Source organism: Caloenas nicobarica, chromosome 2 (genome assembly GCF_036013445.1).
Source record: "Caloenas nicobarica isolate bCalNic1 chromosome 2, bCalNic1.hap1, whole genome shotgun sequence".
NCBI lineage: Eukaryota > Metazoa > Chordata > Aves > Columbiformes > Columbidae > Caloenas > Caloenas nicobarica.
The window spans coordinates 164971267-164996567 of NC_088246.1; the positions used below are offsets into that span (position 1 = coordinate 164971267).

Sequence of the window (25301 nt, forward strand, 5' to 3'; positions counted from 1 at the left end):
CCCGTACCCGTGTGAGCCGGGTTGTGCTGGGGGGTCCGTGGGGAGGGACCTGCGGGGGTCTCTTCGCCCTCCTTGGCCAGGTCCCCCCGGCGGGCAGAGGTTCTGTCCCTGCTCCGGTCACCTCTGGGCTCTTGTTGTCCTTTGGGTGCTGCCCCTGTCCCAGCTGCTGCCGCTGCCCGTTCCTGGGGGGTACACGGCGTGTTGGGGGGGGCCAGGCAGGTGCAAACGCCTTGAGCTTCCTGCGCACCCAGGGGTCATTAGGGCTCATAGTGAACAAGCCAGGGCAGCGGAGCTGCTGGGAGGGGATGGGGGATTCCGGGGTTGGGCTGTGCCAGCCCCCCCTGCCCCACCAGCCTGCACAGTGACCGGGGGGGCACCCCCATGGTGGTTTTGTTCAGTGGAAGCCCCAGGGGGGGCCCCTGGCAGCAGTTTGGTGCCAGCTCTGGCCCTGTGTCCCCCTCGGGGACAAGTCCAGGTGACCTGGGACCCCGCAGTGGGGGTGCTGTGTGCTGGGGGGGTCCCGCTGGCTGCCAGCAGCCCCCAGCCATGTCCCATGGAAGCTGGGGGGGTCCCCCTGGGTGCCCCCCCAGCCTGTGGCCGGTGCTGAGCTCATGTGTGGGCTGTGGGGCAGCCCTGGGGCTCCTCTGCTGGGGTGACCCCCCAGGGACTCTGGGGTGGCGCTGGGGTTAGAGGGGTGCTGGGGGGGGCTAACGCGTTCCGGGCACGGCTGGGGCTGCCTGCTGGCCATGTCCCTGCACTGGGTGCCCCTGGGGGCGGCTGTGGGGTTCGGGGTCCCGGTGGTGGGTGCCCATCCCGGGCACGGGGCTGGGACCTGCTGCGGCCCAGGAGCCACCGCACCCCAGGGCTGGCACGTGGGGGTGACGGTGGGGGTGCAGGGCTCAGGTGATGCCCCCCCAGCCTCCCCATGATGAGGGGTGAGGGGGCTGGAGCTGGGGGCAGCTTGAGAGCCTGGAGAGGGCTGAGATCAACTCATCCCATCTCCTGTCCGTCCTCCCACCCCCCTTTCTGTCTCTCCCTTCCGTGACAACCGGAGGGCACCGTGCTGGGCCGGGGGCAGCGGCACCCAGCGGGTTTTGGCGGGGGTTCCCTGTGTCCCCACAGTGTCAGTCCAGCCTGGGCTGAGCCGGTGACGCAGGACAAGGTGGCACAGGGTTGTATCCAAACGAGTTTAATGAGAGAGGCTCCAGGAGCCTGCGTGCGGAGCTCCCGGCGGAGCGCGGTGGTCCCGGCGCTGCCCCTCGCCCGCCGGGCGCTGGTTTTGGCGGGGGGTGATGCTACGTGTAGAGGCGGACGGTGCCGTCGGCGCCCGAGGAGAAGACCCAGGGCTGAGTGGGGTGGAAGAGCACGGCCAGGACGCCCAGGTCCAGGGTCGGCGTGTGGCCCTTCAGCACCTTGACGGGCACCAGCAGCGGGTTCTGCAGCAGGTCACTGCGGAGGAGACCGGTCAGCGCGGCGCTCCGGCTCCCGCTGCCCTCCCTGGGGCACCCCAGCGGCACCTCCAACCGCTGCCCCCCACAAAGCGCTCCCCGGGAGAGGGGAGCCGACCCCGAGCACCTACTTGTAGACCATGCCGTGGCACACGATGACGGTGCCGTCGTCCGAGGCCGAGGCGAAGAGCGGGTAGCGCTTGTGGAAGGCCACGCTCCGCAGCGCTTTCTTGTGGTGCCTGCAGACAGAGGACGCGGTGTCAGGGCGAGGGATGGACACTGTCCTTGTCCCCAACCCTTGGCCACAGGGCCAGGCTGTACGGACCCCAAGCTCTGCTGCGAACAGCCGTATGTACGGGAGGGGGCAACTGGGACAGACCGGGACCTGCTGGGAGCAGCTCAAAGCAGCCCAGCACCTCCTGCCGCAGAGGCTTTGTCCCCGGGAGAGCTGTCACCGCGCCGTGAGACACCAACACACGGGGCAGGGACGGCGGCTCCTGGCACAGCCCCGCGGGGGCTGCCACATCCCAGGAGAGGGAACGGCCCCAGGAAGAGGCCGCAGGGTGTTTGGGGGCTGTGGGCAGGTTTTGGGGAGCAGGCAGAGCTGGGCGCTCACCGCAGCAGCTGGTAGGGTCTGGTGGAGAGGTCCAGGTCGAACCAGGCCAGCTTGCTGTCGTAGCTGCCGCAGATGATGTTGTCACCTGTGAGAGGGAACTGGGTGTTACTGGGGTCACCAGCGAAGCCCGGGGTGTCTGGCCTGCACCCCAGGGACGCTCCACACCGGCTCACGGGACCTGGCAGCAACTCGGGGACCACGCGGCCCACGTACCTCCGGGGTGAATGGCCATGCTGGACACCCACTTGCAGTTCGTCATCAGCTTCTTGGTGAGCTCCTGCTTGAGGAGGTTGTAGACGCGGACGTAGCGCTGGGTGGCCACGAAGAAGTAGGGGCGGATGGGGTGGAAGAGGACGCACTGCACCAGCCCCTTGCTCTTGCGGAAGGGGTTCTGGCTCCAGCGCTTGCTGGTCTGGTGGATCAGCACTTGCATGTTGCTGTTGTCAGACACGACACTGGCGAAGTAGTCGCCTTTGCCGTGCCAGGTCACCTGCTTCACGGCCTGCGGAGAGCGGGGAGGGGACAGCCCGGGGTCAGAGCCCGCAGCGGGGACAGCCCGGCTCCCGCGGGGCCGCCCCATCCCCACCTTGCTGTGCTGGACCAGCAGCCGGACGCCTTTGCCGTGCTGCTCCGCGGTGGCCGTCACCCACTGCACGGGCTGCACTCGCTCCTCCTCCGGCGCCACGTAGGACTCGAGCAGCTGGTCGGTGGCCCCGTAGAGCAGCTTGTCCCCGAGACAGGGGTTCACCAGCAGCACCGACTGCTCCCTGCGGCGCGGGAAGAGGGACAGGTCAGGGCACGGCCGAGGAATCACGGAATCATTTGGGTTGGAAAAGACACTCAAGATCATTGGGTCCAACCGTTCCCCCACCCCCGGCGCTGCCCCCTGTCCCTGAGAACCTCATGTCCGTCTGTCCAGCCCCTCCAGGGACGGTGACTCCAGCACTGCCCTGGGCAGCCTGTTCCAATGCCCCACAGCCCTTTGGGGAAGAAATTGTTCCCCAGATCCAACCTCAACCTCCCCTGGCGCAACTTGAGGCCGTTTCCTCTGCTCCTGGCGCTTGTTCCTGGGGAGCAGAGCCCGACCCCCCTGGCTCCAAGCTCCTTTCAGGCAGGTCAGAGATCAGAAGGTCTCCCCTCAGCTCCTGTTCTCCAGCTGAACCCCCAGCTCCCTCAGCCGCTCCAAGGAACCCCCCGGGAGCCCAGTGCCACCACGGGATGGCCCCGGCACAGGGCCAGGGCCATGGGGAGGGACACGTGGGACACCGTGAGCCACCAGGCCACCAAAGGGACAAGGGAGAGGATCTGGGCGAGCTCTGTCACAGCCCGAGTGCCCCAGGGAGGATGGTGGGGACAGAGCAAGGGCCACCAAACGCAGTGAGAGGCAGGGGGACAGCGAGCAGAGGTGGCTTCGCGCCCCGCGGTGTGGCCGTCCTCGCTGCTGGGGTGCCGGGAGTGACAAGAGCTCCTGAGGGGCTGGACAGGGGTTGGGAGAGGAAAACCAGCACCCGCCGCGGCTCCGGGAGCTCCGGCAGGAGGAAGGGACGCGCTGGCACACTCACACGCCTACGGCCACCAGGCAGACGGTGGGGTTGGGGTTCCAGGCGATGCTCTTCACCACGCCGCCCACGGGCAGCGTCTTCATGCAGCGCGCGGTGCAAACCTCCCAGAACCGCACCGTGCCGTCATCCGAGCCTGCGGAGGGGACAGGGGGGACAAGGACGCTGCACCAGGGGCTGCCGCGGAGGTCCTTGAGCTGGGGGGAGCGGCCCTGCGCCCCACAGCACCGTCCCTGCCCGCAGCCCTCGGGGGGAGCACTGGGAGCACCGCAGCCGCGCCCCAGCGCCCGCGAGTCCGCATGGCAGCGGCTCCAGCACCACGAGACGTGACCGGGGGCCGCTGCCGAGAGAACAGGCCCCCACCGCGCTCCCCCCGGCACCGCGGCTCTGCCCGGGGTCCCCTCCTGACGCGCGCGGCTCCCGGCGCAGCTGCTGTGCTGGCAGCGGGCCCGGCTCGGCACGGCGCGGCACGGCGATGCGGCGGCTCCGCGGGCAGGAGCAGGTAGCCGGCAGCGCGCGTGTCCCCGCAGGTCGGGTTATTTTTAACGCCTGATCTCAGCCACTTTCCCAGCCCGGGGCCAGGAATTCCACGTTGTGCAACCGCCCGGCACGGCGGCCACCGGGAGCTGGCAGCCTGGAAACTCCAGCGCTATAAAAAGCACATGTGCCGCTGCGGGCTGTTAAACTGCCATCTGCTCTCCATCTCCAGCCTCCGCCGGCAGCGCAGCCTCCACGCTCGCGCCTCCAGCCTCACTTTCTCCACTGCCAGCCCGGGGGGACACGCCGGCTCCTGGGTGGGGTCCCCGGAGCCGCTGGAAAAACCCACGGAGGCTCCTGGAGGCCCCGCAACTTTCCGCAGGCTGGGGGGACACTGCTGGGCAGCCGCAGGACCCCAGGGGTGCTCCCCGGCTCCCCCCATGGCCGTGTGGCGGTTGGGGGGCGGCCAGGGAGCTCACGGCAGCCCCGGCTGTCACATGTGCACAAGGCAGCAGCGCGGCTGCTCCCAGCCCTGCGCTGGTGATGTTGGGACCAGTCCCGTGCTGGGGGGTGACACTGGGACCAGCTCCAGCGGTGGGGTGCCCGGCGTGGCCGCGGTGCCGCGGTTTGGGGGGTGAAGCCTCACCTGAGACCAGCCACTGCCCGCTGGGAGAGACGCTGAGGCACCGCACCAGGCTGCTGTGGCCGCGGTAGATCTGGGGAGGGACACGGGAGGCGGGTGAGGGCCCCACACAGCCCCACGGCTCCTCTGTGGAGACGTCCCCGCACTGCCACCGACCCCCCTGCACGACCAAACCCAGGACCCTGCTCTTTTCCCGGGACTGGTCGCCCGTTCTGCCCCTCGGTGACGGTGCTGAGCCCTGTCCTGCTTCACACACCACAGGCCGGGCCCCGCTCTGCCCAGAACAGCCGTCACAGGCGCGTGGACGCACCAAGGCTCACCAGGACCGGCTTGGGGACAGCCCAGAGCCACGGGTGTGCACAGAACCCCCGCCCGGGCTCCGCGCATCCACTCACCAGTGCCTGGGTGGTCGGGAAGGGCTGCAGGTCCTGCGGCTTCGGCAGCTTGGGGATCAGGTCCTCGGGGTCCACGTTCACCTGCGAGAGGCGGGTGGTGAGACACAACCGGGCTGTGCCAGAGGGACGGATTTTGCAAGCTCGGGGACAGACCCATCCCAGCACAGGAGCTCTGCGGTGAGCTGGGGCTGATGCTGCGAGCAGGCGAGGGGCAAGAGGCCCATGGCAGCAGCAGTTTGTGCCCCAGAGCATCACGGGCTGAGGAGCTGGGGCTCTTGAGCTGGGAGAAGAGGAGACTGAGGGCTGACTCATTCATGGGGATCAATATGGAAAAGGGGAGTGTCAGGAGGATGGAGCCAGGCTCTTCTGGGTGACAACCAGTGACAGGACAAGGGGCAATGGGTGCAAACTGGAACACAGGAGGTTCCACTTGAATATGAGAAGAAACTTGTTCCCGGTGAGGGTGCCAGAGCCTGGCCCAGGCTGCCCAGGGAGGCTGTGGAGTCTCCTTCTCTGCAGACATTCCAACCCGCCTGGACACCTTCTGTGTAACCTCAGCTGGGTGTTCCTGCTCCGGCGGGGGGTTGCACTGGATGAGCTTTCGAGGTCCCTTCCAACCCCTGACATTCTGGGATTCTGTGTGATTCTGTGGTCCCCAGCTGCGTGACTTGACGACACAGCCAGGAGTGCCCAGAGGCCAGTGTGACCTGTCCCCAGGACAGCCAGGGGTAGGAGAAGCCCTCACCCGCATCTTGCGCTGCCGTGGGCAGAGGTAGAGGTCCAGGCAGCGCTCGAAGCGCTCGTGGATGAAGCGGGGGTAGGCGGGCACGGCGCGCAGGCACCGGTACTGCTGCGGCACGAAGTTCAGCTTCCGCTCGGCCGGCTCCTGCTGCTCCCATGCCAGCTTCTGTGGGATGGAGGGGACGGAGCCCGGGTCAGCAGGACCCCTTGATGCAGAGGTGCCGCTGCCCCGGCCCAACACGTCCCCCGAGCCCAGTAAGAACCATCCTGGAGCTGGTTTCTCACACCGCTCTGGGAGGCACCGTGCTTTACCCTCTCTGCCCCAGCATCCCCCGTCTGTCCCGGGGGTTCTGCTGCCTGTTTTTTCCTCCCCGAGCCCCTTCTCTGGGCTGAACGTGGCTCTGGACACAGTGTGCCAGGAGAAACCCCACACCAGGACACCCCTCAGCTTGGAGGCTGCACCCCACTGTCACAGGGGGAGGTGACCCCACTTCTGTTTGGTTCAAGCTGCTGAGGAACCTTTGCTTTAATTCTCATTGCAAGGTTTTGACTCACCTCGATGCTACGTGGTGTCTACGGTGCCCTTCCGAGCAACAGCCCTTTCCAGATCCCTCCCCAGCACAGATCCCCTCGGGTCCCCATAACCCCCCAGCTCCCCGTGTGTCCCGTGTCCCCCCCGTACCTCCTCCTCGCTGAGCAGGTACTCGGGGGGCGGGTTGTAGGACTCCTCGTGCCCAGGCAGCTTCATCTTGGGGGCCGGGACGTGCATCTTGTGGCGGCCCAGGATGGAGTTGGGGTCCTCGTGGGCCCAGAGGTCGTAGTAGGTGGGTGTGTCATCCTTGGGCTTGCGGGGCTTGATCCAGCCCATCTTGATGGCGTGGACCAGCTTGGAGACCTGCGGGGCGAGGAGAGGTTGAGGCAGGAGCCACGGGGCTCCGCGGGGGTGGGGAGCAGGAGGGTGGGACGTGGGGATGGAACCAAAAGCCGCCGAGCACAGCTTTGCTGCCCTGGGAGTTGCACAGGCCCAGGGGACTTGGCCTAGGTTTGCGTGTGGACATGAAGCGACAGTTGTGGGGTTGAGTGGTGATGGCTGGGACAGGAGGGACAGCTGGACAGGAGAAGAGCCGCAGTCACCAGCCTTCAGCTGGGCTTTGTGCTCCCAGCTCCTGCCAGGAGCTGTCGGACTCTCACCTTCTCCTTCTCGATGAGGGAGGGGATGAAGCTCCGCTTGTCCGCTGGCCGATTCGTCACCGGGTGGATCATGACCTCGTGGGTGAAGAAGTCAACAGCCGGCTGGGGAAGACACAGACGCATGTGGCAGCGGCTCCGTCCCTGCCTGTCCCGGGGCCACCCAGCGCTCGGAGCAAGCGCCGGGCTTCACCGTGACCCTACCTCGTAGGGGTTGAAGTGGACGTCCCCAAACTGCCCTCTCTGGAGCCGATGCACCAGCTCCACCTGCTCGTCTGTCAGCTTGATGTCTGCGCCCGTCATCTTGTCCTGAACCGTTCGCCTGCGGGGAAATGAAGGGGACAGGGTTAGGGCTGGACGGCAGCGTCTGTCCCCAGTGGCGGGACAAGCCTTGGAGCCCTGGGCTCCCAAAGCCACACGTCAGGAGTCACACCGGGAGATCTCGGGGTCTCCAGCCTGAATTCTGCAGCCCCGGGCAGTCGGCGTGTGTCACGGCTTGTGTGCACGTGTGTGGACACGTCAAACCGTGCACCGACGTGCTCACCAGTACTCGGGGTTCTCCATCTTCTCCAGAAACATGTCCAGCTCGTCCTTGTTCCGGATGGGCTTGTAGATCTTCTTGCCGTCCAGATTGTAGCCGATGTGGGGGAAGTCCTGGTACCACTCCATGGGGATGTTGCCCACTGTGTTGCGAATGTCCTGGAGGGGACGGAGGGAGGAGGAGTGAGGGGACAGCAGGGGACACCGCGCCAAGCCTGTGGCTTGCAGCGAGGATGGCCCAAGCCCTCCCGGGGCGGCATGGGACGGGAGAGGGGTGCACCAAGATGGGGGAGGCCGGGAGGGCAGCAACCGAACCCCAACGCTGGGGTGAGGGCGTCTGGCCTGCAAGCACGACTCCAACCCCGCAGCCGCGCACGAGCGTTGGCAGCCGGAGCTGCGCGTCGAGCTGAGCGGCACCCGGGCTCATCTCCCGCAGCGGGAAGGGTTTTAAAAACCTTTCCACGTCTGGGTGAGCGGGGACGCCGGAGTGTGGCCGTGGCTGCAGGCGGCCGAGCACATTCCTGCGTCCGTCCCGCGGACAGCCTCACATTTTCCGCCCGCCGGCTGCCAGCGCTGCTCCCCTGCACGCACGCACCGCGCCAGCCGCTGCCTGTCCCGCTGCCCAGCGCACCGCTGGCTTCCGCCCTCCCCTCGGCACGGTGGCCGCCAGGGCGGCATGTGGTGGGGCAGGAGCAGCCCTGGTGTCCCCAGGTGCTGGTGGAGGGGACCGGCAGCACCACGAGAAGGTTTCGGAGATGCCACCGGGCTCCACGTCTTGTCCCCAGCGCTGGCAGGGAGTACGGAGACAGCTGCTCCGGTCCCCATCACCAGCTCACACGGGGACACGCCACGGAGACGAGCTGTCCTGCGGTCCCTCGACCGATGGAGGCTGCAGGACGCGGAGGAAACGCTGGAGCTGGTTCCCTTCACGAGAGGCCGGGGGCAGGAACCAGCCCCCAGTGGGGCTCGGACTCCCCCAGCTCCGTCCCCCCGCAGGACCCGCTGTCCCAGCACAGGGCTCGGACACCAGGAGACCCCCAGGAGCTCAGCCAGGAAAGCACGGGGTCCTGCCCGGCCCCAGCACCAGCCCCTGCCCCTCGCCCAGCCCCATCCTGCCCCTGGGGACCCTCCGGCCTCTCCCGGCTGCCCCCGCGTTGCAGAACACAGAGACCCCGTCCTCAGTTACAGCCGCAGAGGGACAAGGTGTGAGGGTGACCCGTGTCCCGCACACCCCGCAGTCAGGGGTCACCCTCGCCCTGCGGCACCATCTGGTCCCCATCAACACCCGCAAACAGCACGGAGCCCCCCGGGGACCGGCGGAGCCAGAGGGAGCCCCGCGGCCACGCCGGACCCCGTCGGACCCCCCGCCACCCCCGAGCAGGGTCAGCGCAGGACAAACGCAGCCCCGGGGGACCCGGGCAGGAATTTCCCCCTCGGCATGAGCCCGGGATGCTGTCACCGTGCTTGGCTGCAGCTGCGTCCTGCTGGGGCACAGCCGAGACCCCGCGGGCTTCCCCGGCCACCCAGGACTGACCCAACACAGCCCCAGCACCTGCGGGTTGAGCTCCCCGGGTCGCTGCCCTTTGCAGCATGCAAACAGCCAGCCGTGCAGACAGACAGACAGACGCTGGGCTGTCGGCTCGGGAAGCCTCATCCCGTGGCTGGCAGCAGGAGAGCCGTTATCCGAGAGGTCTCTGGGAGGCCGGCGCAGGCGGCTCTGCTGTCACCTGTCCCTGGGGTGCCCTGGCACAGCCCCGGGAGATGCCGCTGGCCACGGGACGCGGTGATACCGGTGCTGGGGCAGGCAGGAGCTGGCAGCAGCCGTGTCTGCTGGGGCCAGGGCTGCCGCGTCCCCCGGGAGGGTGACTTCTGCACAAGGTGGCGGACACAGGGTCCCCAAGGGGCTGCTGGGCAGAGGCCCCACAGCACAGGGACAGCTCTGTCCCACTGACCCCTCCTGGAGCTCACAGCGGCGAGAAGGGAATGGCAACGGGGTCAGCGTGAGCCGATGCCTGGCGCGGGCTCCGGCTCTCAGCACCGAGTGCGACACGGACGCTCCCAGCAGCACGAGGCAGAGGGGTACGGCCGTCTGTCCGGCTGCACCCGCCGTGTTTCTAGCAGCACTTGCTCCGGAGCACAGTGCCGATGTGCTCACACCTCCGCACGGCTCGCTCGGTCGCAGGGGTCCGCATCGGCACAGTCAGGGGTGCCAGGATCTGGCAGAGCAGGAGTTTGGAGGTGACACAGGTGGCACGGAGCCGGGAGAGATGCAGAGAGGGTCACAGTCCTGCCCGCAGGCAGCGGGGCGGGAGCTGCCCTGTGTCACCACCTGCCTGTGCCCTCGGTGCTGTGAGGTGCCAGAGCCTGGAACAGGCTGCCCAGGGAGGTTGTGGAGTCTCCTGCTCTGGAGACACGGTCCCTTCCGACCCCGGCCACGCTGCGGTTCTGGCACGCGGGCAGAGCAGGGGCAGCGGTGCAGCAGAGCGAGATCAGCAGCACGGATGTCGGGGTGATGACACGGGGATGCAAACTTTCTGCGTGCGGGTTTTGTGGCCGAGGGGTCGGAGCAGCTTCGCTTTCTCTGCCCTTTTTCCCTGCGCGATGCTCTCCCGGCCCTGCCGAACACCCGCTCCACGTGCACAGGGAACCGCTCACACGGGGCTGGCTCTGCAGCGCGGGGCTCGCTGCACAGACACCGGCAGCAGGGAGACAAACAAGTATTTTTACCAGCCCGGGCTGCTGCGCAGGGAGCGCTGCCTGGAGCCTGGAAGCCCAGACTGGGCGTCTCTTCCCAAAGGCCGGCGGGGCTGTGCCAGGAGCTGCGCGCTCGGCGCAGGAATCCCTGGGCAAAGCTCTCGCCAGGAGCGCAGACCGGAACCCAGCAGGCTTGGAATTCTCTCCCTCTAACGCAAACCCCGGGGTCCCGTGGTGGCCGTGGGGGTGCACAGCCCGGCTGCATGCTGGGGGGGTCCTGGGGACCCCCTGCCCCATCCTGGACCCCAAAGCAGGAGATGCTCAGCGCTGGCAAGATGCTCCATGCACTTGTCCCTGGTGCTTATGTGCCCGGCACAGACACCCCAGTGACCGCTGGGGAGGACACTGGGAGGCCCCAACCGCGTGTCCCCAGCTGGGGCAGGGAGCAAAGCCCAAACCCCTGACGGTGCCCTTGGGTAGGTCAGGACCAAGGTCTCAGCCTCCACAAAATCCCGTAGGGATGTAGACGCCTGGGGCCACCATGGGAGGATGGCCGGGCTGTGGGTCCCCCACAGGGCTAATCCCCAGCGGTGGGATCCGCATCCCCCCGGCAGCGGGCTCCACGTCCCCCCCAGCCCGGCAGCTCGGAGAAAGGAGCAAATTCCTCCCAGATGGAGTTTCTTAGCGCTGCCGAAGCAGCCCGGTAGCCAGAGCCTGTCCCTCCCCTCCGCTCGCCTCCCACCCACCCACTCGGCGCTGCGGCCGCCTCCCGTGTCGGTAACACATCGGTAACACGTCGGTAACACATCGGTAACACATGGCCTCCGGCGAGCCGCATCCTCCCAGCCAGCGCGGGGGAGTCTGCAGCCCCGGCGCGAGGGACTGCCGTCACTCAGCCTCACGTCTGGAAGTTGTTCTTGGATGGACCCTGGGCATTCCTAGACGCACATTCCTGGCAGCTGGAGAGCCTCGTAGGAAAGATTCTTCTCTTGAAAATATCCGGTCCACGTGGAGGAGAAAGGGGACGGGGCAAGCTCAGCCCTCCCACCCCCCAGCCCGGAGCCCAGGGCTGTGTGCCCAGGGGGTGCGGGGGGTCCCGTGATGTCTTGGTGCCCCCGAGGTGAGCGCAGAGCTGGAGAGGGCTCTGCACCCCCAGGCGCGCTTCCCAGAGGACGGGGGGGCTTGGAAGGGTTCAGCACGAGCACCAGGCACCTCTGCGAGGACGAGAGTCCGGGGCGAGGTGTCTGCAGGAAAAGCACCAGCTGGGGAGGGCAGGTTGCAACGATTGAAAAGGGACCATGAAGGGAACTGCCCCAGGGCCCAGCACCGCGGTCCAGGGAGCAGGGCAAGGGCAGCGGGTGCAGGCAGCGGGTGCAGGCATGTGGTGCAGACAGGCGGTGCAGGCAGCGGGTGCAGGCAGGTGGTGCAGGCAGGCGGTGCAGGCAGGCGGTGCAGGCAGCGGGTGCAGGCAGCGGGTGCAGGCATGTGGTGCAGGCATGTGGTGCAGGCAGGCGGTGCAGGCAGGTGGTGCAGGCAGCGGGTGCAGGCAGGTGGTGCAGGCAGGCAGTGCAGGCAGTGGGTGCAGGCAGGTGGTGCAGGCAGCGGGTGCAGGCAGCACTCTTCCGCACCGGAGCCCTGGCGTCACCACCGGCAGCCAGGCCAAGCTTGCTGGTAATAAAGCCGTGGCAGGGGATGGATCGCAGTGGGGAATTTCAGCCTCCCCGGCCACAGCTCTGCAGCCGCAGCAGCCCCAGGAGAAGGTGGTTACACCGGGCTCTGCTGCCCTGCCAGGGCTGGGCTGGCAGTGCCCAAACTGGGGCATTGGGGAAGCTTTTTGGGAAGCCAGGAGAGCTGCAGAGCCAGGGGTTGGGAGGCTGCGTCTCCAGTGCCAAATGCCTCTGCTTGTTTAAAGCCAGAGCTTTGGGAGCCTGGTGCTACCGCCCGACCCAGGGCTGAGCATCTCCTGCCCACAGGGTCGCTCCCCATCCTGGTCTGGAGCCGGAGGAGCTGGGCCGCAGGGACACGGACGCGCGTCTCACCAGGACGGCCAGCGCAGGGAAAGGGCCCGGGGACTGCACTTGGATGGAAGGTGCTGGAGAAAAGCAGGATCATTAGCGGAGCTAAACGAAAGCAGATGCCTCCAGGAGCCCGGGTTTCCAAAGCACACATGGAGAGCGCCCAGCGCTGTGCGAGGACATGACAGTGGCTTGGATTTCAGAAGCTGCTGCGACCGCTGATTCACCGCGGTAGCGCACGGCAAAGGTGGAAACCGCTGCACGGAGTGACGGCGCCCGTGCGGAGCTCCTGCTGGGGACCGCACCGCCAAAACCCGCGGAAAACCGACGCCTCCCAGCAAACGGCAGTTCCCAGGTCTGGCCAAGTTAAAATGCCGTTTATCAACCCAGCACGAAGTGCCCCCGCGGGCCGGGATGCGGCTGCACCAGCGGGATCTTGCGCTGCCGCTGCTGGGGGTTGCCGGTCTCCTGTCACCAAAAGCAGCCGTGTCCCCTCCGATGGCAAGGGGAGAGCAGAATGTGGGGCTCAGCCCGGCCGGGTCTGCAGCCGATCTGCGGGGGGACGGGGCTGCCCCGACGGTCCCCAAGATCCGGGCCCACCATCTGTGCCGTGAAATCTGTGCCATGGGGATGCACCGAGCCAAGAGCCTTGCAGAGCAAAGCCAGGGCCAGGTCACAGGACTTCGCCCACAAAGCCCGGGTCTCCTTTGGGCACAGGGAACCAGGAGCGTCCCCGCGGGGTCCCTGCTCGATCCCCCCGCCCTGTGTGCCCGCAGGAGGCTGCTCGAGCTGCCCGCGCGGGCAGGGGAGCAGGGGGGGATTTGGGGCAGGTGGCGAAGTCGAGCCTCGCAGCAGGTGCTGGTTTCTGCGCGCTCCGCAGAGCTGGCACCGTTACGGGGACAGGCTACGGGGACAGGTTATGGGGACACCCGCACACACCTGTCACACTGACAGAGACGCAAATGTCATTCTTGATACCGGGGGAGGAAATTAAAAGCAAGTGAAGCAGCAGGCGGGAGCTCGGAGGGTGGTTGCCGGCGGCAGCACTGCAAGGGTTAATTCCTCCTGCTCTGCCCCATTAGCAGCAGCAGCAGGAGGAGGAGGAGGAAGAGGATGGATTCGGTCACACTGGGGAAAGGGGGCAGCGCACTCAGGGGCCCTGTCCCCAGCGTAACCCAGCCCTGTCCCCAGTGTCACCCAGCCCCATCCCCATCGCCGTCCCACGGGTGACACAGTCCCATCCCCAGCCGTGTCCTGGGAGTGACACAGCCCTGTCCCCAGTGTAATGCAGCCCCAGCCCCAGCCCTGTCCTGGGGGTGACACAGCCCTGTCCCCAGTGTAACCCAGCCCCATCCCAGGGGTGATGCAGCCCCAGCCCCAGCCCTGTCCCCAGCCCTGTCCTGGGGGTGACACAGCCCTGTCCCCAGCGTAATGCAGCCCCAGCCCCAGCCCTGTCCCAGATGTGATGCAGCCCGGTCCCCATCCCTGTCCCAGGCTCAGGCTGCCCATGAACCCCACAGGATAGGGGCCGGGGGACCCTCCCTCCCACCCAAACACGCAGGGTCCCCCGGGGACCTCTGGGAGCCCCACGGACCCCTTTGCTGGTGCCCACCCCAGCCCACGCAGGCAGGACGCGGCGCAGCCACCGTGTGCCAGGCCGGCAGGTGACCCGCAGCCCGTCCTCGCCGGCCGGCTGCAGCCCCCCGGCCTACGGCAGGACCCCCGGCCGAGCCCTGAAGGGTTAAGTCCCCTCAGGGTTCAGGGTGAGCTCAGGTAGGCTGAGCCTGCGGCTCAGCTTTGAGCAGGGCTGGGAGCCGGAGGAGGGGCCTGGCTGACCAGTGCTGCTGCCGCTATAAAACTCCAGCTCCTGCCACACTCCCAGGCTTAAGATGCACATGTGCGGGGAGAGGAAACAGGCGGCCGTGCCTGCCAGCAGCCCTTAACCCTTCTGTGCGCCGAGAGCCAGCGGGGAGCCGGGGAGGGGACCCCGTCCCAGCCGGAGCCTGCGGGGAGGGGGACGAGCCGGGGCCCCCCGGGGAAGCAGCATGAGCGCCCGGAGCTGAGGCCGCCCGCGGCAGGAGGAGCTCGGCAGAGCTCGGTGGCCCCCGGCGCGACTTCCCCGCCGTCCCCTGGCCGCCCAACATGTCCTTTGCCATGCTGCGCTCGGCCCCCAGCCGGTACCTGTACCCCGAGATCAGCATGCTGTCGGAGGACGAGGAGAACGGCAGCGAGAGCTCCGGCTCCGACGAGAAGCCCTACCACATGGACGCCGACGGCTACGGCATCAAGGCCGGCAAGCGCAGGAGCGGCAAGAAACCCAACCGGCTCAGCAGGGAGCCCCGGCAGCGGCACACGGCCAACGCGCGGGAGCGTGACCGCACCAACAGCGTCAACACCGCCTTCACCGCCCTCCGCACGCTCATCCCCACCGAGCCGGCCGACAGAAAGCTCTCCAAGATCGAGACCTTGAGACTGGCCTCCAGCTACATCTCGCACCTGGGGAACGTGCTGCTGGTGGGGGAGGCGTGCGGGGACGGGCAGCCCTGCCACACCACCCCGGCCTTCTTCCACCACGGCGGCGGCAGCCCCGCCGCGCGCGACACCGAGAACTCCCAGCCCAAACAGATCTGCACTTTCTGCCTCAGCAACCAGAGGAAGCTGGTAAGTGGCCACTCGCGCCGGCCCCGCGGGGCTTTCGGCTGGAAGGGGGGTGTGCTGGCAGTGGTGGGGCCCCCCGGGTGTCCCCAGCCATGGAGGGGGTTCGGAGCGCCAGGGCACCGGTTCTGGCTCCGCTGCCCTAGGGCCAGTGCGAGCCGAGGGGAAAACGGGAGGTCTGGGAGAGACGGAGCAGCGCCGGTGGGAGCTGCGTGGACAGGAGCCGGAGGGACCACCAGACGCCCTCGGCGAGCCCGAAACCTGGCGGGGGGAACACGGTGCCCCCCTCGAGCACATCTGGATTTGCTGCCCAAAGCTGCCTCCAAATCCTGCACGTGTTCACTGAGAGGGAAAGGGAGGGGAGAGGGGGAAACACTCCGAGGGCGAGAAATGGATCTGAGGAGCTGGAAATCAGAGGCACAGGGAAAGTGAAAGTCTGGAAAGAGTCTGGAAAGAGTCTGGAAAGAGCCCGCACCTCCCCTCGGCAGAGCGCAGGCAGCAAACCGAGAGGCAAGAGGGATTGGGGCGCAGGGGGTCGGGGTCCCCAGGTTGGTCCATCCCTCCCGGCGATGGCTGTGCCGGCTCCGGCGCCAGCCGCGGGCCCGGTGTCCCGGTACGGGGGGAGCGGAGGCCAACACCATGGCACTTAGCCCCATTGAGCAGCCCGGCGGATGGCGGGGACCGACAGCTCTGTCCCACCAGCACTGGGGACGCGGGACGGCTGTGCCACCAAAGGCTCCAGCCGGAGCTGTGGTGTTCTGGCCAGCCCGGCTCACCCGGTGTCCCTCGCTCCTGGCGTCAGCCACAGAGGGCTCAGGGGCAGGTGGATTAGGACATGAGCCCAGGAGCCAGAATGGGAAAATGCAGCTTCAGCAGCAGCTCTGAGGAGGCTCCGGGAGCCGTTTGCCCGAGTGCCACCGGCTGGGAGAGGGAGCGAGCGGCTGCGTCCGCAGCACGGCCCTGACTGCCCCGGCAGCCCTTCCCCGGCAGTGCCGGGACAGCAAAGCCCGGCTGCCGGGACAGCAAACCCCGGGGTGCCGGGACAGCAAACCCTGGGGTGCAGGGACAGCGAACCCTGGGGTGCAGGGACAGCGAACCCCAGGGTGCAGGGACAGTGAACCCTGGGTGCAGGGACAGTGAACCCTGGGGTGCAGGGACAGCAAACCCCGGGGTGCCGGGACAGCAAACCCTGGGGTGCAGGGACAGCGAACCCTGGGGTGCAGGGACAGCGAACCCCGGGTGCAGGGACAGCGAACCCCAGGGTGCAGGGACAGTGAACCCTGGGTGCAGGGACAGCAAGCCCTGGGGTGCAGAACAGCAAACCCCAGGTGCAGAACAGCAAACCCCAGGTGCAGGGACAGCAAACCCCAGGGTGCAGAACAGCAAACCCCGGGTGCAGGGACAGCAAACTCCGGGTGCAGGGACAGCAAACCCTGGGTGCAGGGACAGTGAACCCCGGGGTGCAGGGACAGCAAACTCTGGGTGCAGGGACAGCAAACTCCGGGTGCAGGGACAGCGAACCCCGGGTGCAGGGACAGCGAACCCCAGGGTGCAGGGACAGTGAACCCTGGGTGCAGGGACAGCAAGCCCTGGGGTGCAGAACAGCAAACCCCAGGTGCAGAACAGCAAACCCCAGGTGCAGGGACAGCAAACCCCAGGGTGCAGAACAGCAAACCCCGGGTGCAGGGACAGCAAACTCCGGGTGCAGGGACAGCAAACCCTGGGTGCAGGGACAGTGAACCCCGGGGTGCAGAACAGCAAACCCTGGGGTGCAGGGACAGCTGGGTTTTAAAAACCTGTTGGTCTCGGCACGGCGCAGATGGTGTCTGGCAGGGGTAACGGAGAGTGTGAGGCCTGAGGCAGAGGTGTTGGGACAGCAGCCGGAGCCGTGCGTGCTCGCCCCGTCCTCCGAACCCGTTTAACCCCAAAGAGTAAGGCCCCGAAGAGTGAAAAGTCTTTGTTAAGGATTCAAGGCTCATTAAGCGTGGAGCAGTGGCGGTAAAAGCCGCCAGCAGCAAACCTGACAGCTTGAGTGTGTCAGAGCAGGAAAACCCCGGCCCTGTTAATCCCCTCGCACGTCCTTCCCGGTGCAGAGGGGAGCAGGAGCCGGAGCAGGAGCCGGAGCAGGAGCCGGAGCTGGAGCTGGAGCAGGAGGGAAGGATGGCGGGGGCCTTTGAATCTGCCGGGATTTACGCGGCTAAAGCTCAGCCCAGCAAAGCCCAAGCGCCTGCCCTGTCCGTAGTGCTCCTGAGCACTGGTGTCAAACTGCTCAGCCGACGGCTGCAAAGTGCCCCCGTGCTCCGGCAAACGGCTCGGGACGGTGTTATCCCGGTTTAAAAACAGAAGCTGCAGGTGGGGAAGCTGCTACTGGGCTGAACTGGAAACTCCCCCGCCTTCCAGTTACCAGCTTGTTGGGAAACCTGCTGTAACGGCTTCAAAGGTCGAGTGTTCTCTGTCTCTTCTGTTGGTATTGCCACTTCTGCAGCAATTCCGATAAATTGCCATCGCTGCTTTTGCATCAATTCTGATAAATGCCCATCACCACTTCTGCATCAATTCCGATAAATGCCCGCCACCACTTTTGCATCAATTCCAATAAATCCCCATCGCCACTTTTGCATCAGTTCTGATAAATTCTCATTGCTACTTTTGCATTAATTCTGATAAACGCCCTTCACCACTTTTGCATCGATTCCTATAATTTTCCATTGCCACTAATGTGTTGATTCCGATAAATCCCCATCGCCACTTTTGTATCAGTTCTGATAAACGCCCTTCGCCACTTTTGCATTGATTCCTACAAATTTCCATTGCCACTTCTGCGTGGATTCTGATAAATCCCCATCGTCACTTTTGCATTGATTCCTACAAATCCCCATCGCCACTTTTGCATTAATTCCGATAAGCTCCCATTGCCACTTTTGCACAGATTCCGATCAATCCCTGCTGCCGTTTGCGCCTCAGTTTCCCTCCGGGCTGGCGTGTGCCCAGGCGAGCGGGAAGGACGAGCAGCGCAGGACTCGGGGCCAGGACAAACCTCCCCGAGATCGGCTCCTGGGCGGCTGTCAAAGGCTACAAGATACTTCGGTTTGGCTGAGCAGTCAGCTAAGCTGGGCTCAGGCTGGGACGGGGGATGAACAGACTGTGCCTAAGCAGCGCGCTTGGTCTGTGCTTACGATTTTACGGCCAGATAACAACTTGATAGGTTTTATTGCGTGTTAAAGGAGTAAAACAAACCATCTTTTATCAGGATGGTTATTTCCACGAACGGCAAAGCCAGCACAGCTGGGATCTCGCAGAGTATTTGGTGCTGGGTGGAAGGGACCGGACCTGCCTTGGCTCCGGGGAGCCCGTGGCCACCGGCCCGGCGGCCAGTGCCACGTGAGGCCACTCGCCCCGCCGGCTTCACAAAGCCGAGTTCCCAAAGCCGAGTTCCCAAAGCCGTGTTCCCAAAGCTGAGTTCTCAAAGCCGAGTTCTGAAAGCGGAGTTCGCAAAGCCGAGTTCCCAAAGCTGTGTTCCCAAAGCCATGTTCCCAAAGGCGACTTCCCAAAGCCGTGTTCCTAAAGCTGGGTTCCCAAAGCCATGTTCCCAAAGCTGTGTTCCCAAAGCCGAGCTCCCAAAGCTGAGTTCCCAAAGCCAAGTTCCCAAAGCAGAGTTCTCAAAACCGAGTTCCCAAAGCCGAGTTCCCAAAGCCGAGTTCCCAAAGCTGAGCCAGCGCCACGGTGCACGGCAGCTCCGGCCAGCGATGGGCGCAGCTCTGTGGAGACCCCGTCCCGGGGGAAGGAGGCAGAGCTGCTTCTCTCCCAAACACACACACACGGCTTCGCTCCCGGCCGAGCTCAGAGCAGAGCAGCTTGATCGTGTCAGAACACGAATTGTCAAAACAACCCATCCGTCCCCGTCAGTAAGGGCGGCTCTTTCGCCATGTCTTTCTGCTCACACGTCATGATGTCATTTCAACCAACGCGACTTCACGGTGCCTGATCCTGCCGGTATCCGGCTCGCCAGGCTTTGCCGAAGCCAGGGTAACCTTGGGAGGGATTTCCTTTGTGGGGCTCCCAAGCGAGCCCCGGCACCATCTGTCCCTCTGTCACCAGCTCTGTCACCACTTTGCACCCGATGTGCCATGGAGCTGCCCCTGAGAGCCGGCCAGCCCGCGGTGGGGGACACCCCAGCCCATGGTGAGGGACACCCCAGCTCATGGTGAGGGACACCCCAGCCCATGGTGAAGGTCACCCCAGCCTGCGGTGGGGGACACCCCAGCCCATGGTGAGGGTCACCCCAGCCTGCGGTGGGGGACACCCCAGCCCATGGTGAGGGTCACCCCAGCCCATGGTGGGGGACACCCCAGCCCATGGTGAGGGACACCCCAGCCCATGGTGGGGGACACCCCAGCCCATGGTGAGGGACACCCCAGCCTGCGGTGGGGGACACCCCAGCCCATGGTGAGGGTCACCCCAGCCTGCGGTGGGGGACACCCCAGCTCATGGTGAGGGTCACCCCAGCCCATGGTGGGGGACACCCCAGCCCATGGTGAGGGACACCCCAGCCTGCGGTGGGGGACACCCCAGCCCATGGTGAGGGACACCTCAGCCCGTGATGAGGGACACCCCAGCCCGTGGTGGGGGACACCCCAGCCCGTGATGAGGGACACCCCAGCCCGCGGTGGGGGACACCCCAGCCCATGGTGGGGGACACCCCAGCTCATGGTAAGGGTCACCCCACCCTGCGGTGGGGGACACCCCAGCTCATGGTGAGGGTCACTCCAGCCCATGGTGAGGGACACCCCAGCCCAGGGTGGGGGACACCCCAGCCCGTGGTGAGGGACACCCCAGCCCATGGGCTCCCCAAAACCTCCCTCCTCCTCCCCCAACGGCCCCAGACATGCGCAGCTCCCGGCCCCTGCGCAGCCTCCGTCCGTGCCGGGAACGTTTTTCCATCCCGAGCCACGACTCCAAGGCGGCAGCCGATGCCACGGCTTAATGAGGGGACCTCGTTAAAAGCCTGACACACGCTAGAGAGGCAGGAGGTGGCACTGAAGCCCCAGGAGACGGTATGGGCAAGGTCCAGGTGCCACCTCGTCCCCAGGAAGGCAAGAGCACCGGGGAAGGCGGTGGGAGAGCGTTTGCCATCACCGGGAGCAAGGAGGGGACAAACTGGACCAAAGGTGTGAGCAGAGGCTTTTCCTAGCGAGGGGTCACCGGAGAGAGCTGGGGCGGGATGCTGGGGGTGCTGCGGGCACCCCAAGGCACAGCCGAGCAGGGCAGCAAGCTTTGAGCGAGCCCTTCCCAGGGCTTTGCCTTGAGCCAGCCCAGCGGCACCGCAGCGGGCAAAGGGGCTTGTCTGGGTTCGTGCTGCGCGACTCAGCCTCCCCTCACACCCAGGGACTTTCCCGTATTGGGCTGAAAATCCACCATCTCCCTGGAAAGATCCGGCTTTAAACTGACTCGTGTCAGTGTCTCACTTGCCGGAGCAAGGCTGAGCTCAGCCGAAGCGGCTCTTGGGCCAGTTCCCCCCGCTTTAGTTAAAAACGCCAAAAACCAGCACGGGGACGAGGCCTCGGGTGATGCCACAGTTGAGACGTAAGAAGAGCAGACCCCGCGCTGGCAGGAGCATCCCGCGTGCCACGGGCGCTGCAGGACGGGGCAGCGACAGACGGGACGGGACGGGACGGTCCCTGGCGTTGCTGGGGATCATTCCCGTAAGCGAGCGCTGCGAGAGGGGACCCAGGGCCACGGTGCCCCGGCCAGCCCGTCCCTGCCAGCCCATTGTCCTTCTCCAGGTTTAGCTTTCTGTGTCACCATCCCCGCTTGGTGCGGAAAAACCAGGACGTTTCTCATCCGGTGACCGAATCGGCTGTAGAGCTGTGGGGAGCAGCCGTGGGAGCAGCCTCTTTTAAACGCCGAAAAGTCCAAATGCAGGGCTGAGGACCCTGGCAGAATCCTCTGTGTGCCAGCGGGTGGGCAGGGGGCAGCGCCAGTGCCGCGGGCTGGTCCCGGTCCCCATGTCCCCCCCGGGTTTGATGCTCCTGGAGAGGAACAGGCACATGGGACAAGGGCAGGAGCACCTTCCAGAGCACCTCCCGTCCCAGCGCCGGTCCCGGCACAGATAATCGCGGCAGAGCGTGGCGCTGGAGCGCGGCAAGGAGGGGACGGGAGGACGGGACCCTTGGGAAGGGACGACACGGCCAGGGGGTCTGGGTGGGGGGCAGCCTGGCCGGCAGGGACCTGTGGGGCTTGGTGACAGGGCTGGGGCTGCTGAGGAGCCCGGCCAGCGCCGTCGGGGTCACAACGGGATGGCCGCGGGTGCAGGACAGGACGGGTCACCGGGGGTTCCATTGAAGGGACCGCGTGTGGCGCCTGATGTCACCGGCTCCGTCCCTCGGGAGGGAGGACGCTGGCACAGGTTTCTGATTCAACACGCAGTGAGGAACTCGCAGCCTTTGGCCTCGGCCCGGGCACGGCACGGAGGGCCAGGGAGCCCGTGTCCTGGTCACAACAGCCGTCCCCGCCAAGGCTCTCCATGTCGCTCCTGCCGCGACCCGCAGCTGGGTCCCCCGTCAGCTGGCCCACGGGACAGCCCAGGCTTGGCATCAGTCAGCAGGGACTGGAGTCTGGACCCAGCTGTGGGTTTAGTGCGAAAACACCCATAATTTGGGCAGGGGTGGCACGGCGGCGGGGAGCGCGGGGCCGGGGCCGGTGCCAGGGAGCCGAGAGCGGGCGGGGAGCTGCCCGGGAGCTCAGCGTCCCCCCAGCGCCGTCCCCCGCTCCCCCCGCCGTATCTCCGAGATGCGACGGCTCCGCAGCCCCGTAATTTACTGTTCCTGCTGCACTTAATGGCAGCGGAAAGGCAAGGTGATAGGGGAAAAAATATGAGGCGGGATTTTCCGAATCCCCATTTCCTCTCCAGACAGCACAAGAACTCCTGGGGCCTGAACATCTGGGAAATTTAATTTTACCGTTTCTGAGCTGAACTCCCCTTCCCCTCCCCTCCCACCCCCGGTAACAAAGGAGGAGGCGGCGCGGGGGCCGCACGTGCAATGGGGGGAGGCTGAGCCGCCGAGCAGCCCCGGCACGGCCACGCTGGCGAGGGACGGGATGGCAGAGACGGTGGAAATGGCACCGAACACTCGGTCCTGGGGCGGAGGGACCGGCACCCAACCTGGTTAAACCCCACACGGCCACGGTGCCATCAAACTGGGCAGGAGATCACCAGCTCTGCCAGCGCACAGCTGGCTGGGGCTGTGGTGGTGCTGGTGCTACTGGTGGTACTGGTGGTGGTAGCGGTGATTGTGCTGGTGGTGGTGGTGGTGGCAGTGATGATGGCAGTGATGGTGCTGGTGGTGGCAGCGATGGTGGCCGTGGCGGCAGTAATGGTGGTACTGGCAGCAGTGGCGGTGCTGGTGGTGGCAATGGTGGTGACGGTGCTGGTGCTGGTGGTATCAGTGGTGGTGACAGTGGTGGTGCTGCTGGTGGCAGTGACGGTGACAGTGGCAGTGCTGGTGGCGGGGACTTTTCTGGCAGCTGGGGCACTAAGGCTGTCACCGAGGGGCTGGCCGGGGGGCCCCTGAGCTGGCACGGGCAGGTTCCGCTGGTGAGCAGAGTGACGGGCCCGGCTCGGAGCTCTCAGAGCCTCGGCGGGTCACGGGAAGGTCCCCACGGCAGGACCAGGGGCTGCAGGAGCAGAGAGCTCCGAACCGGCCGAACAGCCCTGGTACAGCGGGTCCCCGTCCCACCGCTGCCCCTGTCCCAGCAGAGGGCTGGGTGGCGGTGGCCGCAGCGGGGCCCGCGGTGGGGACACGAGCGGTGCCCGCGGTGGGGACGTGGCGCGGCAGGAGGGCAGGGAGGAGGCTCTGCAGGAGCAGCGCTCTGGGGCACACGCAGCTCCCGCTCCTGCAGCCCCTCCGGACCCCGCGAGGGACACAGCGGATGGTGATGACAACGACAGTGACACCGCAGGGAAGCCGCCCCGCTCTCCTGCCCAGCACCGGGAGCGCGGGAGGCCACGGGCTGAGCTCCCGGCCCCAGTGTTTTTGTAACTCGGCTTCTCCTCCTTCTCCGCAGAGCAAAGACCGAGACAGGAAGACGGCGATCCGGAGTTAGATGGTCGCGGCGTTGGGGAAGGAGGAGCAGAAGGAGGAAGGATGGAAAAGCCACACACACCAAACCACAGCCACGGACACTCCTGCCTTCACCCTGCTGCTGGGGAGAGCGGCACGGTGACACCCCGGGGACCTCACCCGGCCCGCACACGCGGCTCGGGGCAGGCCGGGCGTCCCCCCGGCTCGGGGGCCAGGACGGACACGGGGACGGCAGGAACGCTGGCTGCGCAGGGACGCTCTGCGATGGCACCGCAGCCGCCCTCCGGCCAGCCAAAGGGACCGGGGACCCGCTCCGGGGCTCCTTGGGGTGGGGAACCCCCGCCCTGGCGTCGGGGGACACCGTGCGCCCCATCCCAGGGCGGACTCGAGCGGCGCCGGTGGCACCTCGTCCGGGCACCCTCGGCTCTCCCCGTCCCCTCCAGCGCGGAGCCGCTCCGTGCCCTCAACTCGGAGTCCTGGGGTGCTGCAGTTGTTGAGTTTGATCAATACATGCTGGTGTTTCATGTCATTGATATGATAATATAAAGCCTGAGCGATTTGTATAATTAAAAATGACTATGGTTCAAGACTCACGGCAGGAGTTTCTTCCCACCCTGAACCCCCACACAATAAAGGGCTGGTTTCACCCGCACCCTCGCCGGCTTTAGGCACCGATGCAGCCGCTTTGGGACCCGGCGCCAGCGCAGGGACCGGGGGGACAAACCCTCCCCGGGGCGAGCACCGACCCCCCTGCGCCACGTCCCAACCGGCTGCAGCACCAGCTCAAAACCAGGGACTCGGTGCAAACCAGATGCTGCGGCTGAGCCGAGTTTCCTGGGGAAATAAATCACAGGCAGCGCCGCACCGGCACAGGGTCCGCGGGGCCATGAAATGCTCCTTACGTCCCCAAAACGGCGTCCCGAGGTTATAAAAGCGTGAGATGGAGGGAAGGGTGAGCTCAGGCGCTCCCCAAAAATCACCAACGGTGTCGTGGTTTAAGCTGAGCCAGCGATCAAAGGCAGGAGAGCTGCTGGCTCACTCGTCCCCAACAAAAAGGGCAGAGAATCAAAAGGGGAGAAACTTGCGCGTTGAGATAAAACCAGTTTAATACAATAATGAAATAATACTAATATCCTACTGCTACTACTGTATATAAAATGGAAAATAGAATATAAAATAAAAGATACTCAATGCAACTCCTCACGAAGTCCGTGTGCAGGGAGCAGCCAGTCCCAGGAAGAGACACCCTGGTCCCAACAGCCGATCCCGGGGACAGAAGAGAGAAAAAGGCAAAAAAAGGCCCAGAGGCTTCTGCAAAACAGCAAAAAGCTGAACCGAAGGAACTCCCGATGGGAACTGCACCGAAACGGAGCTGAACCACAACGGGTCCCCGGCTCCCCAGCCGGAAAACCCGACTCTCGTTAAATCCGAAGCCTGACGCTAACGGCACGGAACGTCCTCATTGATCGGCGGGTGTCAGTCGAGCTCTGTCCCATCCGTGTGTCCTTCCCGCTGTTCCACACAGAGCTCGGAGAGACCTGGGGCTCCCGGACAGCAACTACAACAAGAATTGTTTGTTCCGGCTCAAAACCACCAGAAAGGTACTTGGAGAAACACATTAACTCTGTCCTGGGGCGTTATCTCCTTGTTCTCAAACCGAATGCAAACACCGAGCGCACTGGGTAGGAAAAGTTTCTAAGTGCAGGAAGAAAATTAACTCGATTTCAGCCAAAGCAGCACAAAAGGCCTTTGCCGTTTGCTGCGAGGGCCACGGAGGGGCTGGGGCGACGGGGGGACAGGAGCGGGGCTGCGGGGGGGCCCCTCGCTCCGCGCGGCGCCGGCGGAGCGGGACGAGGCCGATGGCTTCAGGCCAAAGGGTCCCGAGGCCGCGGGCGGCACGGGGACGACAAGTGACGCGTCCGGAGCGACGAGTCCCGTGCTGCGCGGAGCCCGGCCGGGCGCGGGGGTCCGCGGCAGCAGCGGGAGGCGCTCCGCTTGACCGAGATGGAAATGTCGATGTTTTTCAATTTCAATCGGAGTGGTTTCGAAGCTGGAGAAAGAGGTTTGGAAAGGCTCCTGCCTCTCGGGCAGGACGCAAAGCAAACGCGCGCGGCGATGGATACCGTTGAAACGAAGTTTGGAGGCGTCGGGGAGGAAAACAGCGATTCAGTGCAGGCCTTCGGAGTCCTGCAGATGAGGTCGTAACACTCAACACTTCAGTGATGCTTCACCGATTCCAAGGGACGCCG

At 65.8% G+C, this 25301-nt stretch overlaps 2 protein-coding genes across 3 annotated transcripts in view; one reads left to right on the forward strand and one right to left on the reverse strand.

The window, feature by feature from the left end:
• Nucleotides 1-1173: 1173 nt before the first annotated feature.
• Nucleotides 1174-25301, reverse strand: part of BOP1 (BOP1 ribosomal biogenesis factor) — a 67131-nt gene continuing 43003 nt past the window's right edge. The window contains exons 4-16 of the mRNA XM_065629170.1: nucleotides 7612-7766; nucleotides 7272-7389; nucleotides 7071-7172; nucleotides 6562-6774; nucleotides 5884-6045; nucleotides 5139-5219; nucleotides 4747-4816; nucleotides 3627-3759; nucleotides 2651-2831; nucleotides 2278-2566; nucleotides 2065-2149; nucleotides 1580-1687; nucleotides 1174-1449 (exon numbers count right to left, since the gene is read on the reverse strand). Of these exons, the coding sequence (XP_065485242.1) occupies nucleotides 1296-1449; nucleotides 1580-1687; nucleotides 2065-2149; nucleotides 2278-2566; nucleotides 2651-2831; nucleotides 3627-3759; nucleotides 4747-4816; nucleotides 5139-5219; nucleotides 5884-6045; nucleotides 6562-6774; nucleotides 7071-7172; nucleotides 7272-7389; nucleotides 7612-7766 (1851 nt within the window). The 3' untranslated portion in view covers nucleotides 1174-1295. The remainder of the gene's footprint in view (nucleotides 1450-1579; nucleotides 1688-2064; nucleotides 2150-2277; nucleotides 2567-2650; nucleotides 2832-3626; nucleotides 3760-4746; nucleotides 4817-5138; nucleotides 5220-5883; nucleotides 6046-6561; nucleotides 6775-7070; nucleotides 7173-7271; nucleotides 7390-7611; nucleotides 7767-25301) is intronic.
• Nucleotides 14214-24213, forward strand: SCX (scleraxis bHLH transcription factor). Of its 2 annotated transcripts, none has more exons than XM_065629173.1 (2): nucleotides 14214-14981; nucleotides 23036-24213. In XM_065629173.1, exons 1-2 carry the CDS (start codon nucleotides 14459-14461, stop codon nucleotides 23596-23598), a joined length of 1086 nt encoding a protein of 361 aa, XP_065485245.1. In that variant the 5' UTR covers nucleotides 14214-14458; the 3' UTR covers nucleotides 23599-24213. The 2 variants fall into 2 exon arrangements, with proteins under 2 accessions (XP_065485245.1, XP_065485243.1); XM_065629171.1 differs by having other exon boundaries at nucleotides 14214-14977; nucleotides 23036-23172.